Below are 14610 nucleotides of genomic sequence, written 5' to 3'. Positions count from 1 at the left end.
AGGATATAACAATATAACCAAGATTTTTTCATTCTCATGCTCACAGCTAGCATGCTTTGAACCTTCTCTGTCAAGGGATCCATACAACAAGAACTTAGTGATAGTTGGGAGGGGGTGGTAGTGCAGCTTAGGGAGCAGATATATATCAGTGGTAGAGATGAAAACAAGGTCAAGCTTGATAAATTGGATGTTTCGCTTACAAACTAGCAATTTTTATGGAATGCAAGTGTTGCAACTGCTAGCTTTTCTGGCAAAATAAAGCCCAAAATGTTCCATATATTGTAGCATTGTTTTAACAAGCTGAAAGTCAAGGTGCAAGCTAATTTAGCAAGGCTCACTTGTAATGCATGAATTTATAATGGAACAAGTGCATAACAGACTATCTTGGCAAGAGAAGTCTCATTAACTATAATGGTGCAACTAATTTAACCATTTTCACCTTATACTAGCTTCCCAGTTTATCAGATGAATGAGAACAGCATTACTGTATTTTACAGAATCCAATACCAGAAGCGACATTTCTAGTAGGAGCATAAACAAGCACCAAATAAATAATAGATGGATAAACATGCTTCTTTTTCTTTGATACAAGAATTTACAAAGACGTGGTCTCTACTTTTCTTTTCCTAGAGCAATTCTCAAGCAACAATATCTTTGAAATACAGGCCACTCCAGAATATAAGGGAAAGCTAACTCTGTGTTAGATCTGCCCTGCTCCCACCCCTGATATTCTGCACACACAGCACAAAAGACTTCAAGAACTTTGACTTTAAACTGAGACACAAAATTATATTCCATAAATGTTAAATCATTTCAGCTAGGGAAATAGGGCAGAAATAAAAAGATCTACTGTGCATTTTGAAGTTTTCCAAATGAATGGACAGTTTTATGTACTTTTAATTATTTATTTATTTTGTAAATGGAAAAGTCACCATAATTTATTTTGTCCCCTTAGAACAGGCATACTCAGACTTTGTTCCAGTGAGATGTTATTTCATTAAACTTTATGACCTTCAACCACACATCATTATGGCTTTCTTATTGCCCTTGACAGAGAATGGAAGAAGTTCTCCCTCCAACATTCAAAGCATTCTACTAACAGAGCTGGATTGTCAACCATTTCTCATAGTTGATAATGTCCAGAATGTTCTCATTAGTTAACTGGATATTTAATTCAAGTGAAGAATTGTTTCCTTGCACTTTATCTAGCCTATTTTTTTTATCTGGAGCTACACACTTTCTCTGAATGGGCTGTATCCAACTAAGTTAGAGTAGACCTACTGAAATTAATGAACTTAACACACACATGTCCATTAATTTCAATGGGTTTACTCTGAGTAGGCCTAACACTGGATACATAATTTTATGCAACCGTGCCTTTATTTCTGGGGATGCTGTGAATCCTACAGAAATATATTAAACTTAGGCAGTAATTAAAACTGAAGCACGTTGTCCCACATATGCCAGCTTTCCCCACATTCAGAGCATTGCAAATATTTGAATTTTGGCACTTATTGTTCTTCCATTGTTAACAAATTGAATTTGAAATGTTATTACCCCTGTAAAGGCTCAACATTGCCGTATTTGGATGACTCTCCGTGGTTTCATAAACAATGATTTACGAAGTCACGGGCAAGCACTGAGGCTCTTCCTTCGCTTTCCCATTCTTGCTTTGTGCACCAACGTTCATGAAAATATTCTGGCTTGCATCAATCAGTAGAATGTTCCGGTGAATCAGCAGGCACACAGGACTTAAGTTCTTTTTTTCTGTACGTACTTGATAAATTCTGGACATTTTAAAATGGAATGTTTTCTAATTCCAGACTTTATGGCTATTTTCTCAAGTGCCCTGGCAAATTTAACCTAGTTGCCACAGGCAAAAGCACCCCAAAGGCAGAATTGTGACTGCTCCTTACCACCATGGCCTTCATCTTGATTGACCTCCAGAACACATACACACAAAGAACAGAATGGAGGGGATAGTTTCTAAGCCCAAACGCCAAAATGATGGCATACTTACTGTTTTATGCTCTAGCTGAATTACTAAGCATTTCAAACTCAGTGATGCTGAACTGCAATTTCTGTGCTACAAATGTTGGCACTTGTAAGGAGCATACAGGAGGGCAATAGTGTGTGCTAGACTTTATGGTGCTTGAAAATAAAATCTGTTATTTAAAATTATTCTGAGAAGTTTGCTTTTTTTCAGTTAGAGCAACCTGAGAAAATCACGTTGTTTACAGTATCAAAAAAGCCCCACCTTAACCCCAGCGGAAGGTTAAGAAATCCTTTAAAATGTCAAAAAAATAATAATAAAGAAATGGCTTTAGAACTGCTACGAGTTTCACTTCATCCCTACCTATCTTGCAGGGCCATTTGCCGCTTCTGCTGCAACAGATGAGCATGGCTGCCTCTCTGGGAGATGCTATGAGAGGGATAGCTCTTATACACTGGGCTGCTTCTGGACAGTGATGACAATTAGCATATGAACATGAACTGTGCCAGCCACCCTTCAATGTCTCCCAGAAGGAACAGCTCCTAAGCAAAAGATTATAACTATTAGAGGACTGACAACACATCATAAGATGTCGAGAAAAAGGCAGAAAGTAATGAAAATAGGTCTCCTTATATTCCTCCTCTGGGACAGAGAATCCAAACCGAATCTATAAAAACTTACATTTTATTAAACATACACACACACAAACCCTAATTTAATTGTTAGCATCAGTTGTCTGCTCTCTGCCATTTCTCACCTTTCTGTCACTCCATATAAAAGGCATCATAAATTAAATACTGAAATGGAGTAATGAAAAATTCTGAGCTGTTCTAAACACAGTGTTTTAGTGACACAGTTATTTATTACTTCCTTAGTCAAAGTTCTGCATAACAAAGCTGCCAGACCAAATGTGTCATTTTATGCCATCCATCAGCAACTATCCTCCCGTCAACAAGTAGATCAGTCATCAAATTCAGTCCGTCACATTTTTTCTTACTCTAATTAAGATATGAGGTATCAAAGAAAATTAAGAATTGATTTTCTCTTGCAAGACTAAGCAAATTATTCTTCATTAACCAGTAATGAGAATGCATGAAAATGGTGGGAAGTTCAGCTCGCAGGAAGGGGGAGGGACAGATCCCATTTTTGTAAACTACCAACTCAATGACTTGTGGAATTCCCCCCCCAAAAAAAAATATAGTACTTTTATTCTGCTTTCTTCAAAGAACAATTCAAGAATGCAGACCATCTTAGACCTTCTATGTTTGATGGGAAACAAGGTGAAATGGAGGTCTTTATGTCAAAGCCCTGACATTTGTTTTCTTGTGACAGTTTCTCTTACTATCTTTCATATCAGTCTTACTTCTTTTCTTCTGCTTCCGTATCCCAGCAGGAAGTTCAAAGAGGATTACACTCTAAAAACCATGTATATACACCCAACACAAAAAACAAAATCCCAAGAGCCATCTGAGATTCAAATCACCCTTTGAAGTCAAAAGCATGATTATCAGTATGCAGTCGGAACGCACCTCCTGGGACTTGATTCATTACAAATGATGAAGAATTTACAACAGCTGAACCAAGGGATCATCCACTAAGTTATGCAAATCTATTTACAATGTTTCCCAGTATCTTTTAAACCCTCCATCCTAACGACACTTCACTTCACTTTAACCAGAACCTACTCCTTCTTTATTGTCTCCTGCTCAGTTTGATTCAGGAGATACTTTTAGAGAGGTTCCAAAATGCAGGACAAGGCAAAGGAAGGGGTCTGCAAACCAATTACTTTTGTATGTCTTCCTTTAAATTACTATGTTTGATGAAACAAAGCTAGCTCTCACCACTGAGGGAGACAGTTATAACAAAAATGTATATTCAGCTTTCTGTGTTTTCCAGTTATCACACACTGTTTGATGAAACAGGTGATGTTCTGAAAAGGGGCTGAACATTTCTAAAAGAAGTAAGAGTAGCACAGACTATGTGAAGCATAAACAACAGGCTACTTCCATCTTCCATAACCACATATGCTAATGTTTACAACATGCTTAAGGTCTTGATATTGGAATGCAAAGTCTCAAAGAACTTGAGACCAGCCTACCTCCGAGAAAGCCTTACCTTATCTATACTTTCCAGGTCACCAAGCCTTGGGAGAGTCACTCTTAGAAGGGCCGTACACTCCTGATGTTAGTCTCATGTCCACTAAAACCAAGGCTTTTAGTGTGGCAGCACCTGCCATCTGGAATGCACTTCCAAAACACACCAGCCAGGCAGCTAAAGCATTGTTAAAAAGGCTGCTGCTTAAAACTCATCTGTTCACCATGGCTTTCCCTGAGAGGTGATGCAGCTATGTTTACTATTAGATTCTGATGGATTGTTGAATGTTGCTATGTTTAATATAAGTTGTTTATTTTAAAGTTATTGTGACTCTTATACAGTGGTACCTCGGGTTAAGTACTTAATTCGTTCCGGAGGTCTGTTCTTAACCTGAAACTGTTCTTAACCTGAAGCACCACTTTAGCTATTGGGGCCTCCTGCTGTTGCCGCGCCGCCTGAGCACGATTTCTGTTCTTATCCTGATGCAAAGTTCTTAACCTGAAGCACTATTTCTGGGTTAGCAGAGTCTGTAACCTGAAGCGTATGTAACCCGAGGTACCACTGTATTGGATCAGATTGTTACTATTAATGTTTGCTGTTTTATTATGTTTTTATGTCTTGGAAGCCACCCAGAGTGGCTTGGGCAACCCAGCCAGATGGGTGGGGTATAAATGAATTATTATTATTATTATTATTATTATTATTATTATTATTATTATTATTTTGATGAAGGAAGCTGATCAACTGAATTGTAATATATTTTGTACTTTTAAATGAACGCATTTTTTGTTATTTTATACTGTCTGCTGCCATTTTTTTTTCTTAAGAGACCTTTTTGCAAATAAATAAATTGCGAACAAATCACCCATGCAAGTAACCTTTGCTACACCTAGGCTGCATTTCTAAACATATTTACCAGGTCAAAAGCCTCTCCAGACACTCTATGCATAAATAAGTATAGGACTGAACTGCTGGAAAAACTTCATGACATGAGCTGATTAGAATGAAGCTGGTAGTCCAATTTTCTATCCAAAATCGTGACATTGTAGAAGGTGCTCACCCTTAGATAAAGCCTCCTGTCATCTCTTTGTATAACACACGTGCACACACATACTAAAAAAGTTTAAAACCTCACTAAAGATTTATAGGGAGAGTGGAAAGCCATAATTAGTATGCAGTCTGTCCATCTGCTGGTATGGCTAGAAGACAATTGGTAGAAGCAATTTTACATGAACTTTGGTTACAGATGAAGCATTTGCTTATGTTCACTGCACATTCCTAAAAAACAGTTTCATTAAGTTCATGTGCTATCAAAAGCATGCGCTAGACACAAGTCTTTTGAAAAAACTGCCCCTGAAGGTAAATAATCGTCACTTATTTTCATACCCTATTCCCCTGCAACTTGAACTTATAGGCCCCTGTGATGACATCATTCTTTTTATATATTGGTAGAATAAGAGAACTTACCACTTGCCCATTCTGAGGATTTTTATGAGCATAAGGGGGCCCACGAATGTGATTCCACATCTGGCCAGAAGTCATAGCGAAAACGACACACTGCAAAAAGAAAAAAAAGATGCTATTAATAGAACAAACAAAATAAAGGGGGGAGCCCTTAAGTTTGCATGCCCAGGAAATATATCCCAATAATCAAGCAGTGTATATTTTCAAAACAGATTACTAAAGTTAGGATATTACTTACGGTAGGCAAAGGCAGGAAGCAAAGCGATATAGGAATAAAATGAATAATAATAATAATAAAATGGACCTTCAAAGATTAGTTCCTCAGGGGGAAAAATGAGGTAATGCTTTAAGTTTATAGAATTGCTTGCTTGTCTGATGAAGAATTCAGCCTATCTCTAACAAATTCACATGTGGGGAGAGGGGGAGGAAACCAAATTCTAGTCAGCTAGAGTCATCCTTAGATGATCCAATTGGAGAGCCAGATCTGAAAGTAACCAACACTTCACAGGCCAATTTGATAGGTGGGCGTGGCCACCCACCTGTCAATCACCTCCCATCATATAGTGTCAAGCGATTAAGGTTTGGCTGCAAAACCAGGCAGGGGGAAAGAAAAGGACGCCAAGTTCAAAAAAATGCTGCATTTGGACTGCAAAGGAACAAGCAGTGGCACACTGGTTCCCATTCTTCCTTTGCAGCCACAGCTAAATTAGGCGCTTTGGGCAGTGTTGGAAATTTAAACTTGCAGGTGGCTTCCCAGACTCAGGGGTTGCTGACAGTGCGTCTGCAGCTGTAGGGTTAGAGGGGAACTATACAATGACCAACGCTTTGCAAGAGGACTGCCTCAAACCTACAGCTAGTCCCAAATTTTTATGTTTCTCTCCATATCACAGCTTTACTACTGCAATCTTGATGGAAGCAGTTTAACTTGAAAATTAATGAACATACAAGGATGAAAGATGGGGAGGGGAGTCCCTGCTTGACAGACGTCCATACTCTCAGATTTTTTTGGGGGGGGGAGGGGAAACCCAGCTCTCACTGGGGAACTTCCTTTTATCTTCCTTATAATTATCTATGTGGGGGCAAGCGCACCAACTGCTCAAGCGATAGGTACGAAAACGGAGTGAACTTGGCTTCTCAACTATCTTAATGCCCAGTTAATGATTGTGTTGTTCTCCCTAAGGCTTAGCAAGCCTAAAATACAAAAAAAATATGCTAATCCCAGGTCCAGCAGGGAGCCACATGCAGTTTAGAGCCTTTTGAGGCTGCCGGCAGCTTCCGAGCTGCGCTGACTATTGATTGACATGAATCAAGTTAGGAATGGTTTTGACAACCGCACATCTACTGTCTGCCTGCCTGAACTAGTTCACAGACTGGATCGGGCCTTCTTCTCTCCACCTGAATTATCTATTAATAAGGAACAAGCTGGCACATCATTAAGGCGGGAGCTAATGGACAACATTAATGGGTTATTTGTGTTATGTGCAACCTGGAGGGAAAGCAAACTCACACCTTTGGACGTGTCCTTGAGATCCATGATGATTAGGGGAGCAGGGTATGTGGAAAGTAAGAGAAATCCAGACATACAGAGGGAGCTGCTCTTTATCTCATTTTCCCCAGGGTTCTCTTTGCTTACCCACTACTGCTCAATTTATTGTTATCTCTTTCATATTACCTCTAAAGTATTCAACTCCACCTCCCCATTCATGTCATTATTTAAGCTGTCTCAGATGACAGTATGGGATCTACAGGCTCACAACTCCATATTATAAAGACATAATAAAAGGATATGGTAAAAGGATAGCATCTTGTACTTCGCTCCACAAATTAATAATCCGCCTCCTTCCTGTTTTGGAATATATAATCACTCTCCATTCTAGCAGAGTTTTAGTTGCTACACCAAGATAGAATTGAACACTGGATTTTCTTTGTTGTTCCTTTTTTTATTAAACTCTTGAATTTCCTGAACCCCCTAGGACTGAGGCTCAATGAAATACTGCTGTCCAATTGGTTATTTTCAACTAACATCTCTGTATATGCTTAAAATCATTAGATGGCTTTTCGTTCCAAGCATAATAATTCTACCCTATGATTCCTCCAAGGAATCAAAAACTATGTATAACATTACCCATTTTATTCTAACAGGACATAGGTACAATACATAAGATGACAGGAACACCTCTTCCTGCACATTTCTGTACCAGGCAAGGGACAAAAGGGTCAGGTTAACACATTTGTAGACATCTTCAAAGCTTTGCAGTGGAGAGCAATCTTACTCATTCCAGCACCGTGTTCTACATCTAAAAAGAGATGCTGCCTTCTCCATTCAAAAAATACAGGGGGGAAAGTTCCTTCCAGAAACCTCTGTGAGGAAATTCCCAGAAAGTAGTAAAACAGCAAAAGAAGGCAAGAGGAAGCAAGTGATAACCAGATAAATTGTACTTGGGAGTAAACCTACTGGAATAATCTCCATTAATCTCAGTTTGGTCTATGCTGAGTATGACTAATGCTGATATCACCAAGAAAAAGTACACTGGCAGTACAAGAAGATCCTCATCAAATTAGGAGTCTTGTAGCTCAATGGCAGAGCACATACAAAGTGTCACAGTCAATCCCCAGAAAGTCCTGGTAGTGCTAGGAAGGATCCCTGCATGAAACCCTGCAGAGACATTGTCACTTGGTTCAGAAGTAATGAGCTAGATTGACCCAATGGTGCTAGATGGACTCTGTTCCTAAAAGACCATGAAACCAGTATTGTGTTCCCAAGGGGGTTGTGGAATTGTTTTCCTAACTCCACTCTCTACCAAACCACATGGCAAACTGGTTTTGAGATTTATTTATTTTTCAGGTGATGCCAAAGCAGTTTGGAAAATGTTCAGCTGGCCTTCTATGCCAAGGACAAAAAGTAACAAATCCCGCTGGGCTACTGCCATATCCCTGCAGGGAGATTCGTAGTTATTTACATCCTGCAAGTCAGACAAGTTTGCAGCCAAATATATAGGTCAAACTATATATTATGGTGGCATGACCTGAATATCAGAATGTGAGTCATGTAGATTAATGCCACAGATGAGTAGACAGGGAACCTTTCCCTCACCTTCTCTTCCCTCACACCCCAGAAAATCTGTTTTTATCAGCATTTTTTCCCCTCCTTCTGGGCACCAGAAAACAAACTGGGAGGAAGCAGTTTCTCTCAGGAGCAAGCGGAGAAATTTCAGCATTCCTTCCTGCGGAAAGTGCAATTTTATTTCCCCTCCCCACTTTAAAAGAATTCAGCAACAATTTCAGGTGAGACAGGTACTGCCCACTGTCTGGTCTAACTCCCACGTCAGATTCATAATTATTTTATTTTAGCTTTATGGACTAGGGATAAAGGGATAAAACAAAGGAAGCATCTCACAACTATTTTCTGCAGGACACAAGACATGTTAGCAGTCCGTAACCTGTAAAACGGTGTGGGTGGCGTTTGATGGAGAAGGCAGAGAAACGAATGAAGCAGGTGGCATTTAAGAATGTAAGGGGAAAAAGAAATCAGCAATGTTTCTAAAGCGAAAATATCTACCTTAATATTCTTATGGCTAAATGCAGCTGTTCCTTCCAAAGAGAGATATGAATTTGCATGAATAAAAGATCTTTAAAAGCTACCAACAAATCATCACCACCACCTCTTATCTTTGAAGATACCACCATGGAAGAGTGCAAGATTGGAAATCTGCTTCAATAGACAATTTGTCAAACAATTTAACTGCATTTTCTCTCATATATATATATGGGGTGGGGAAGATGAGGAGAAAGATAACTAAGCAGCTCATTTCCATCTTCCCAGCTCTGCAGGGAATTCAAAAGGAGTACCTGTGGGTAGGAAACTTACAAACTTAGCAGGACTTCAGGAGCTATTGTGCAGTGTGATTTTAGCTACATCTTATAGAGGAAAGAGTCCTGTGGCATCTTAAGTATTAACAAATAAGTTCTGGCTTTTGCAAGCAAGAGCCAACCTCATGAGCTGTAGAAGGTGGACCAAAAAAATGTTGAATTTATTTCTAAGATTTTATAATACGCTGCCTTTCAAACCAATGTTTGTCAAGGCAGCTTACAATATATTTTAATGATGCATGCTTACATACATGCATGTATATACAAGCCCCCAAACAGAAAAAACGTGGGGCAGGTTATATGGTAAAATGAGAGTAACAAGCAAATGTGTTCCTGTGTTCAATGCATGTGTTAACGGCTATCAAGGACCAAAGCCTACCATTACTATTACCAGTGGGGACAGCTTAGCATACTGGTTCATGACAAATTAAATAAATAATTTAAAAACTGTACAGTAGCACCTTAGGTAAAGAGACCTCTGACCATTAGGTCCAGTCGTGGCCAACTCTGGGCTTGCGGTGCTCATCTTGCTTTATTGGCCAAGGGAGCGGGCGTACAGTTTCTGGGTCATGTGGCCAGCATGACTAAGCTGCTTCTGGCGAGCCAGAGCAGTGCACGGAAACGCCGTTTATCTTCCCACCTATTTATCTACTTGCGCTTTGACGTGCTTTCGAACTGCTAGGTTGGTAGGCGCAGGGACTGAGCAACGGGAGCTCACCCCGTCGCGGGGATTCAAACTGCCGACCTTCTGATCGAGTCCTAGGTTCTGTGGTTTAACCCACAGCGCCACCCGCGTCCCTTTAATAGCACCTTAGAGACCAACTAAATTTGTTTTGGGTATAAGCTTTTGTGTGCATGCACATTTCTTCAGATACTGCATGCACACAAAAGGTTATACCCAGAACAAACTTATTTGGTTTCTAAGGTGCTACTGGAAAATTTTTTAATTTATTTTGACTGTGTCAGACCAACAAGGCTACCTACCTGAATCTGGTTCATGACAGTTCAGCAACTGAACCATGCACTGTTAGCAGCATTGTTACTTACATGTGAAGGAAGTAACAATAAAAGGAAGAGCTGAATGTGGAGGTGGGAGTATAAGTAATGCTCTCGGACTTGGGAGTTCTCCCAGATCCATTATTCTATCAGGTTCATATACGTCAGTGGCGGGTGGTGGTGGTGACAGCTTTGTTTTAAAATAGAATTGCCTTGTTCTCATGGGTGCAGATATTTTTTTAAACAACAACAAAGGAGCAGCACAAGTAAAAGACTGAAAACAACTATGCAACACAGATTCATTACAACGGATGCTGAACAATAAATGAAGGTATTTCAACAGTGGATTCAAGTACTGAGATTTCAGATGAGGGAGCTGTACTCCCACCCACTACAGCTAAGCTCTTACCTAGCAAAGATGTCATGGAAGAGAAGTTTAGTACAAGAAACTAACATTAGCTGCAGCCATGTGGCTCATATTTTCCCATGCCAACTTTCAAGGAGCCCTGCTCTATCTTACCTTTCAGTCACTAAAACTAATGTTATATATCTGATAAAACAGTGATTATCAGTATCTTTAGTTGCATAAACATACCCACCCTACCACCCCCCAGTTCTGAGCAACTGTTAACTTGTGAGTTGTAACCTTCATGCCTTTGAACTTTGGGGGGGGGGGATGTCAATTTAACCAACTTCTGCCAACACTGGAACCAATTACAATTAGCCAGGGTATCGGCAACCTCTTAATTGCATGCTAGCACTGTTTACTGCCCTTGAGGTTTGGCCCAGCTGTTCCTGTTATGATTTCACAATCAATGCTGTCTCTCGCTAACCTATTTATTAATGCAGTGCTCTCTCATTAACAGTGCGAATGGGACTTGAAATCTTGTTATATAAACAATCAAATTAATTGAGCTTCGAAAAGGTTTTTTTTAAAAAATGAAAAGTTGGCTTACCAGTGCTGCCATTGCCCAACCAGTCTTGTTGTAGATGAACTCCAAGTTGTTTCGCCGCAAGTAGAGTAAGCCTCCGACTAGCGACACCAGGAGAGCCAATGCAATGGTACCTGAATAGTTTGGGGGCCTGAACACTCTGATCTGTAAAACAAGAAAAAGCATGTCATGTGTTTTCTGCTTTCTGATGTACAGTGGTACCTCGGGTTACATACGCTTCAGGTTACATATGCTTCAGGTTACAGACTCCGCTAACCCAGAAATATTGCTTCAGGTTAAGAACTTTACTTCAGGATGAGAACAGAAATTGTGCTCCGGCGGCGCGGCAGCAGCAGGAGGCTCCATTAGCTAAAGTGGTGCTTCAGGTTAAGAACAGTTTCAGGTTAAGTACGGACCTCCGGAACGAATTAAGTACTTAACCTGAGGTACCACTGTATAAGTAGACATACACCTAGGCATGCAGAATTTACATACTAAACAGAGCCAGCCATTCACAAGTAAACTTGTATACATCTAGTCAAGTAAAATGCCACAAGTGCAGATTAAAACTGCTTTTTCCCCATTTTTCGGTGTGTGAGTGATACCATGCTTGCTGGAGGCAAGGCTTTTTTTTAGGAGGAACTCAGTTTCAGCACCTCTCAGGTGGGCACCATTGCCATTATAAGAGAACAAGGGGGGTGTTCATGGTGAGTTCCAGCACCACTTTTTCTAGAAAAATAGCACTGGGCTGGATCCAATGGGAACTGTATTCCAAATCACTCAGAGGACACCAGATTGGCTACCCCTTCTCTAAGCCTTCAATGGCAACTACAAAACCACATTCAGATGGCAGCAAGTTTATTCTAGTCACAGCAACAGGACAGAGCCTGGCAAAGGGGCCTGATGGTCTAAACTCAGGAGATAATGTAAAAGAATTTCCACTGGGAGGTTCTCCTGCACTAGACCTGATGAAATGAAAGGGAACTTGTAGTCGTCAATTCATTTTAGCGATGTTTGCACAAGAGAATGTGCTGGTGAGCTGTGCCCCATTTGAGCAGTGAACCTAAAAACATCCCCCCGTTTCTTGAAAAGTCCCCATTGCATCAACCCTAAGAAGCGGTCAAGATTTTAATTCTTCATTAAGTCTAAAGAGACTTCTAGTTTTTTTCCTTTAGACAAATATTTTTCCTACAGTGTTCTTGCCCACTACGCCTGCATGCAGTTAAATAAAGTTGTTCAGTATATTTACCAATTGTACATCTACAGCATTATTATTTTTTTAAAAAAACCCAACTACTCAGTGTTAGACTTGGGAGTTATTACTAGCAATAAGAAATATTTCAAGTACGTGCTCACATTAATCAATTAATTGGTACAATATCATTCCTCATGTTCTGCTAGGAGACAGCCAGATTAATATTTTAGCTACCAAAGCAAGATTGAAATACATCGTTAATTTTTTTCCCTCTGGAGTTACCAAAGAGTGATAGAGTAGCACAGCTGGCACTTTTATTATTTTAATACATTTTGTAGATGACTCTTATGGGGGGGGGATATCATTTGAAGGTAGTGGGGAAGAGGGAACCCCAATTCCTAAGGTCTGTTTGTCACAGAACATGAAGTTAAGTGTGGATGAGTCTCTTAACTTTGTCAAGTGACTTACATGAACATCAGTTCTGTCAGCTATCCACTTAGCTAACTGCTCTGCTGCGAATCCAATTCTCTGCAGGTCAAATGTGTCAGCTCTCCTGGGCTTCCCTTTCGGAGGGAAATGCATGAACGTTGGAGCAGAGTTCATATTGAGCTATGAGAGACAACAAAGATGCCACCAAATATTAAAAAAGCATATCTGTCCTTTGTCAGCCTTTTGGGAAACTGTTAAAAGTATGGAAGTATATTGTATATAATGCTTAACAATGTGCCATTAAATCAAGCCACTGGGCTTCTATCAAGTCCCCATCTACTGTATGGGAACAATAAGGTCAGTACACTACAGTTCAGCTGCACACATGTAATTTATGTATTTAAAGTCATTTACAGATCACCTCCTATTGTAAAAACAAGGCAATTTGCAAAGCAGAAATTATACAATACAATATTCAACAGATGTACAAAAGTTCAGTACAGCGAGTACTAAGGATCAGGGTATAGGAATCCCCATGTGAACAGTTAAGCTTTTAAACAGTCAGTTGATTACCTCTCATTGCTTCTCATGGGGGGTGGGGGTGGAACTCAAAAGATGAAATATAAAAGCTAAGTATCATCATCAGGCTAGATCTTATAAGCTAACCTGTAGACGTTTACAAAAGGAAATGCTTCCTGACCCCTCATTTTCTCTGCAGCCACTGTATCTCTTAAAAATATCTTGTGTTCAGGGGTACTCCCAGAACAATGTGGGATGAAATATGGGGAAGGGCACTAAGAGAAGTTGGGAATTGCATCAAATCAGGTTTGGATCCTAAGCTAAGGAAATTCTCATAAGAAAAGTTCCTGTTGCTTCATCTTTCTCCAAATAGCCCTTGTGCCTCATCCCAAATTCTTCAAGAGAGCTTCCAAGCCTCCTTGGTCATCATAGGTAACTGCAGAGGGAAGGATGGAACAGGAAACTTTCCTTCCAATTTCCTTAAAGCTATGTCAGGAGCCAAGCCGTTATTTTCCGCAGATTGTTTGACCAATCTGCGGGAGGCAGTGGAAGACAGAAGTGCCTGGCGTGCTCTGGTCCATTGGGTCACGAAGAGTCGGACACGACTAAACGACTAAACAACAACATGTCAGGACCCAAGCCGTTATTTTCCACTAACGAAAGGCAATATTGTATTTATTTATACTCTCTCTCTCTCTCTCTCTCAGAACTCAGGGATGTGGACATATAAGGTTACTCTGAAATCTGAGTGAAGAAACCTGTGAAAGCAACGAGGATGGAACAAGATTGCCTCTAATGACATACACAAGCCCAGCCATTTTCATTACCAGGGCTGTATGCTCACTACACAACTAAATTATGTTACATAAATACATTATTTAAATGTTGCAAATTCAAATTATGTACAATAATCAAGCTGGATGTTAAATAATTGGATTTATTCCAAGTACAACATATTCTCTTCCTCCGCGGAATATTTGTTGACAACCCAATATGTCGTGAAACTGCAAAATATGAGGCACTAGGAAATGTGGTTGGTTGTGGGGTTTTTTTTTTTTGTCAAATGTAATATTTCAGAAGACAGCACATAGCTTTTCTGAACTAGACTACAACTCACT

The 14610-nt window shown here is 39.9% G+C and overlaps 1 protein-coding gene across 1 annotated transcript in view; it reads right to left on the bottom strand.

Annotated features, from left to right (window-relative positions):
• Positions 1-14610, bottom strand: part of TUSC3 (tumor suppressor candidate 3) — a 130837-nt gene that overhangs the window by 57205 nt on the left and 59022 nt on the right. The window contains exons 4-6 of the mRNA XM_079989812.1: positions 13013-13153; positions 11374-11514; positions 5555-5644 (exon numbers count right to left, since the gene is read on the bottom strand). Of these exons, the coding sequence (XP_079845938.1) occupies positions 5555-5644; positions 11374-11514; positions 13013-13153 (372 nt within the window). The remainder of the gene's footprint in view (positions 1-5554; positions 5645-11373; positions 11515-13012; positions 13154-14610) is intronic.

Source organism: Podarcis cretensis, assembly GCF_951804945.1.
Source record: "Podarcis cretensis genome assembly, chromosome: 9".
Taxonomy (NCBI): domain Eukaryota; kingdom Metazoa; phylum Chordata; class Lepidosauria; order Squamata; family Lacertidae; genus Podarcis; species Podarcis cretensis.
The sequence above is the reverse complement of the archived record's forward strand: the minus strand, read 5'-3'. Positions and strand labels throughout refer to the sequence as shown.